Source organism: Tasmannia lanceolata, unplaced genomic scaffold (assembly GCF_043159265.1).
Source record: "Tasmannia lanceolata isolate RefF3 unplaced genomic scaffold, GAP_Taslan_0.1 ptg000008l, whole genome shotgun sequence".
Classification (NCBI taxonomy): Eukaryota; Viridiplantae; Streptophyta; class Magnoliopsida; order Canellales; family Winteraceae; genus Tasmannia; species Tasmannia lanceolata.
The window spans coordinates 28070840-28076521 of record NW_027518685.1 but is presented as its reverse complement, the minus strand read 5'-3'; the positions used below and the strand labels follow the sequence as shown (position 1 = coordinate 28076521).

The window sequence follows — 5682 nt, the reverse complement described above, 5'->3', positions numbered from 1 at the left end:
AAATGACCCTGGGTTGCGCCCCTAACTGGTCCTGGATATCCCATCCCCAAGTTTGAGGCCTAAAAAATCAACAGTTTTAGCTTCTCTTGATAGAACAGCCAAAAGCAAGGCGTAATATTTGGGCTAACATATAAATAATGGACTTCTCTACGCAAAGTACTGTGATTAAATAAGCCATTTCGTGTTAGCTACTGGAATTGGCACTTACCATGTTTTGATAATTGCCTTAACCCTTCTTGTCTTTTATTATTTAGACTTTGTTCTCTAACCTTCAGGTGAGAGGTTCGATCAATCTTACATTCTTACCTAAGGCCAAAAAAAAAAAGGGGGGTTATTACAGTCCCAGAAAGCTATTAAAAGCAAATTAAAAAAAATAAAAGACAAGCTGAGTTTGTGCCATTATAAAAACTTGGTAGTGCTAATATCCTTACCCTTTGGCTTTCCAGTTTCCACCAAACCCTAATCTCTCTCTCTCTCAAAAACAGAAGCAGCAGAGCCCATTCGCCGCTTAGGTTAATCTTTCTTCCTCTTCTTTCTAAGCTCTCTTCATTTCTTGAAATCTCCAAGTAGGGTTTTCGTTTTCTCTCTTATATTTCCGCTTTTTCTTTATATATGTTGGTACTAGGGTTAGGGTTTAGAGAGACAAACCACTACTACATCAATCTCTAATTTAGAGTTTTCTAATAAATGGACATTTTACTGGAAAAGCCTTTAAAATCTTGTGAATTTGATTCGAAACAGGTTCTTCAATTTTGCATTCACAGCTAAATCATGGCGTATGCTGCAATGAAACCCACTAAGCCTGGTTTGGAAGAAAGCCAGGAACAGTTACATCGCATTAGAATCACTCTCTCCTCTAAGAACGTCAAGAATCTAGAGAAAGGTGGGTTTTTTTTTTTCCAACTTTTTTGGTTCTCCATCCATTGTACAATACTACTTTTTTTTTTTTTTTTTGCAATTGACTATAGCATTTGATCTCTTTTTTTTTTTTTGTATACTATCTTTATAAACAACAGTGTGTGCGGATCTTGTCCGTGGCGCTAAGGATAAGCATCTCACGGTTAAGGGACCGGTGAGGATGCCGACCAAGGTCCTTCACATCACTACCAGGAAGTCCCCTTGTGGCGAAGGTAAAATTGTCCTTTATTCATTACTGGGTTTTGATTATTTTATGTGTTTTATCTGCTATTTTCAATTGCACCAAAGAGCATCACTATAAATTGAAGCCATGACACAATATGTAGGAATTATAGTGTTTTGTTAAGTGGGTAGAATGATTAAGTTGGTTCTTAGGAAGTGCATGAATTTACATGAATGATTTCAGACGCAAAATGAGACATTTTTTTCCCTTCTGTCACGATCTTGAGGATACCCTTGAACCCCATATTCGATCAGAAACTCTGTTCCTGCATTTTTGAAATCGTCTGACTCCCAAATTGTCATGAAAGGCTTTTTTTTTTTTTTGGGAACTTTGAAATTTTAAAGTCTTTTGAAGTGTAAATGCTGTACCCATGCGTAGCCGGGTAGACATCCGCCCTTGTCTGCTATTCTTTGCATTACCCCTCTCCTCTTTCCATTCTACGTTTATTGCTGATTGCGGGTCCCTATTCTGTTGCTTTGGTGTTGTACAGTGCAGATGTGCTAACTTTTACTATTGTTTTATCTTTGTTTCATTGTCATTAATGTGCTAGTTGTCATGCCTAGATCCATTGCATTATATAGCCCTACACAATACAAAATGTTTAGCCGACCCCAACTAGTTTGGGACAAAGGCGTAGTTGAGTTGAGTTGAGTTGACACAATACAAAACGTTTATCATGTTGCAACTTACACGAGATCTGTTAGGTCATTGACTACAGAGCTTTGCATGATTTCTGTGCAGATATAGTAGTTGTTATTGATGTTGAGAGCTGTTGCATCTATATTCAAACAAATAGAAAATAAAATTTTATAATAGTTACCATTCAAATTTTTTTTTTTTATAATAGTTATTATTGATGTTGAGATTTTTAGTTCTAAATGCTGACAGATTTTTAGTTGTGAAATATCTTCCGAGTATAGAGCTTCTCAGGAAGATGTGAACGTGTTTTTGCTAGTATATTGACAATAGCAATAGGTACCGAATTTTTGGACAATCTAAGAATTATAAGGGCATGTTTGGCAGACATGAAAAAAATTAACGGAATCCCTGCTGATCTAGTGTGAGAAATAGGGGTGCAACTCGGGTCGGGTTGAGGCCAAGTGGCCAACCCTAACCCAACCCGAGCCTCGGGTTGAGGTCAACCCCATGGTTTTAAATTTCGGCCGAAACGTTTTGTTTCGGCCGAAATATTTCGGTTTCGGTGGAAACCGAAACGAAATTCACTGTGAGTCGGAAAAGTACCAAACTTCGCCGAAACGTTTCGGAAATTTCGGTGAAACGTTTCGGAAATTTCGGTGAAACGTTTCGGTGAAGTACAAAATTTCGGTGAAATTTCGGAAATTTCGGTGAAACGTTTCGGAAATTTCCAAAATTTCACCGAAATTTCGGTGAAATTTTTACAAGATTTCGTCCGAAATTTCGTTCCGAAACCGAAACCGAGATTTAAAACCTTGGTCAACCCTAACCCAACCCACCTCCAAATCGGGTCGGGTCGAGTTGGGTTGGGTTCAGGTTCATCTAGGGCCGAACAGAAAAATAGAAGAAAAAAACATAACCCTAAGAAAGTCATGATAAAATTAGAGGACGGAGGTCGGGTCAGGTTGCCATTGCTCAACCCTAACCCAACCCGAAATTAAATCGGGTACTCTTTTCCCAACCCTAACCCAACCCAACCCAACCCAAGAAAATGCCAACGCAACCCAAGCCAAAATCGGGTTGAATTCGTCAGGTTCAGGTTGAGCCCGACCCAAGTTGCACGCCTATTGAGAAAGGGGCAAACAAGGCGAGTGAAAGAGAGATTTTTACTTCAAAATACTGTCAATTCTTAGTGCCATTTGTACATAATAGATAAATAGGAATTCCTTGGATATTTTTTCCAATTTCCAATGGTGCCCAAGTCTTCAGTGAGTTGTATTTGGCTCGTTTAAAAAACATTAAGGGGCTGCTTTTTAGGAAGTCTTGACCAGGGTTCATGCTATAACTTGAGATTGATAATATGTTGCTTAGTACACTGTCATTTCTGATTAACTTGGGCTTATGTGTGGTTATTTTGGTAAAACCAGTTGCTTGTTATCACTATTACATGAATTCTTCTAAATGGGCAAAGAATCTGTCGGACACGTCTCGTATTCCATTACTTCAAGATTCTCTGAGACACACTACCTTTTTTTTTTTGAGAAGTTCTCTGAGACACTACTAGATCTCTTTTTATGTTAATTCTGAATACTAGTACCACAACTTTACAATTACCGTATGTTTGACTTTTACCCATCCTAATATCAAGTTTCTTAAATTGAAATAAAGTATTATATCTACTTCAACTCAACTCAACTCAACTCAACTAAGCCTTTGTCCCAAACTAGTTGGGATCGGCTAATGAATCCTTTAGAAAATTTTCATGAAGAAGGTGAAAGAATCTACCTGGCTCAAATTGACCAAGTCTAATCTTGACACTAGTTGGGTTCGTCTACATGGATCATTTTCTTCCATTCTATGCTATCCAAGTTCATGTTTTCTGTTATGTTCCTAGCCCACCCAAGTTGTTTTCGGTCTACCCCTACCTCTTTTTACTCCATCAACTTGGCACGAGTCACTTCTTCTCACTGGAGCATCCAAAGGCCAAAGTTGGATATGCCCAAACCATCTTAAGCGGTGCTCTCTCATCTTCTCCTCAATTGGTGCCATGCCCACCTTTTTACGGTGTCTTCATTTTTAATTCAATCTAACCTTTTGTGGCTGCACATCCATCTAATCATTCACATCTCCGCTGTACTCATCTTATGCACGTGCTGCTTCTTAGTGGCCCAACATTGTGAGCCGTACAGCATGGCTAGCCTCACAATTGTCTTATAAAATATTATATCTACTTAAGCTATTAAAATATTCAATATATAATAACCATATTATTATGTAAGAGAATAAAATTTGAGAATTGATAAATATATTTTGGTGAATCCACGAATCATTCTTTCTGAGGTTTGCCAAAACCGACATTCGACGCCCGTGCCAGATTCCGGCGCATAGCTTGTTGTTAAAGAAAAGTGCCATTTTAGCACTTTGTCTTCTTCTGGTACCCTATACAGTGAAACTTTTGGGTCTTTCTAACTTGACTCTTCTGTTGTTTCCTGAATATTGTAGCTTCGTGGCCCAATTTTTTTTTATTAAAGAGCTCTTCATTGATAAATGGAAAATGGATAGTGTTGTTTCTGGTCCTATATAGAGTTATGTTCATGCCATCATTGCCCAGTAACCTTTAGTCTCTTTTGTTTAGTGAAGGTTATCTGTGTTACGATTATTCTGTGGCATGCTGCAACCTTTCTGAAAATGACAACTCTTGTCGTCAATGATCAGAACCAGATGCCAAAGGTGCCTGCTCTTTATTGGTAAATTCTTTGATTGAGCGTTGATACATGCCAGGGGCGGAGCTACATGTAGCAGAAGGGGGGCAGCTGCCCCTGTTAAGTTGGGCCAAACTCCTTGATAGGCCACACTCAATTGGGCCCAACCCCCTTTAAAATTTGAAGCCTGCTCCCCTTATATATAAATCCTGGCTCCGCCACTGTACGTGGCTATGACTAAACGATCATACCGTGGCATATAAGACTTATATACGGATAGAGGGAACGGTTCTGGAAAGCAGTTTGACTAAACCAGCTCCAATGTAAACGGTAATTAGGAATTCTCTTGAACCCGAGTTCTTTCTCAAGCAATACAAATCGTGGTCTGGTTCACACTCTTTGCTCCCTCATTTGCATTTGTACTCATAAGACGGGGACTCTTTAGTAGGAACTCATTTTAATTTCAGTAGTATTACTTAGAAGATGGAAATCCTTAATACGCAGGAATTCTCTTTTGTTAGTCAATGGCTGTATATGCCCCGGTTACTTAGCCGGCTTATCAATTTGTAAGGTGGGTTTGATCCTTTCACCTCTCAAGGTCTTTATGTCCTCACCACTTTGGCCCAGGTATCAACCAAACTACAACATATTCTTATCAAAACAAGATATACTATAGTTTCCATGATTGAATTCTTTGTGGGTCGTAGAAATATTTGTGCCATGCTGAATTTCGCACTGAATGTAGAAGTTCATTGTTGTGATGGCAAGCTTTTTTTTTGTCTTAATTCAGGAACAAATACCTGGGATCGGTTTGAGCTTCGTGTGCACAAGCGGGTAATAGATCTTGTTAGCTCTTCAGAGGTGGTGAAGCAGATTACCTCCATCACCATCGAACCCGGTGTGGAGGTTGAGGTTACAATTGCAGATCCATGATTTATCTTCCTTTTTCTTTCCCGCAATTTAGTGGTTTGTCTTCAGCAATGAAGAACTCCGAGGGGAATGCTATCATTTTTATTTTATTTTTTTGAAATGGGGGAATGCTACCATTCTTATGTGCAATCGGAGAAGGATGTGTGTTTTTATGTACAACTGGTATGACAGAAGAATAATTTTGCAGGTCATGTTATTATGGTAACTCTCCGTAAGTTTTAACTGCCAATTTAGACTTCTGATTATTATATTTTCGGGACGCCTTCTCTGTTA

General features: G+C 38.8%; 1 protein-coding gene across 3 annotated transcripts; it reads left to right on the top strand.

Moving 5' to 3' along the window:
* The first annotated feature begins 360 nt into the window (after positions 1–360).
* On the top strand, positions 361–5682 carry LOC143885056 (small ribosomal subunit protein uS10y-like). Of its 3 annotated transcripts, none has more exons than XM_077389010.1 (4): positions 361–512; positions 742–883; positions 1017–1130; positions 5270–5682. In XM_077389010.1, the coding sequence occupies exons 2-4, from the start codon at positions 772–774 to the stop codon at positions 5410–5412; spliced, it is 369 nt and encodes a 122-aa protein (XP_077245125.1). In that variant the 5' UTR covers positions 361–512; positions 742–771; the 3' UTR covers positions 5413–5682. The 3 variants fall into 3 exon arrangements, with proteins under 3 accessions (XP_077245125.1, XP_077245127.1, XP_077245126.1); XM_077389012.1 differs by having other exon boundaries at positions 465–512; positions 765–883; XM_077389011.1 differs by having other exon boundaries at positions 480–566.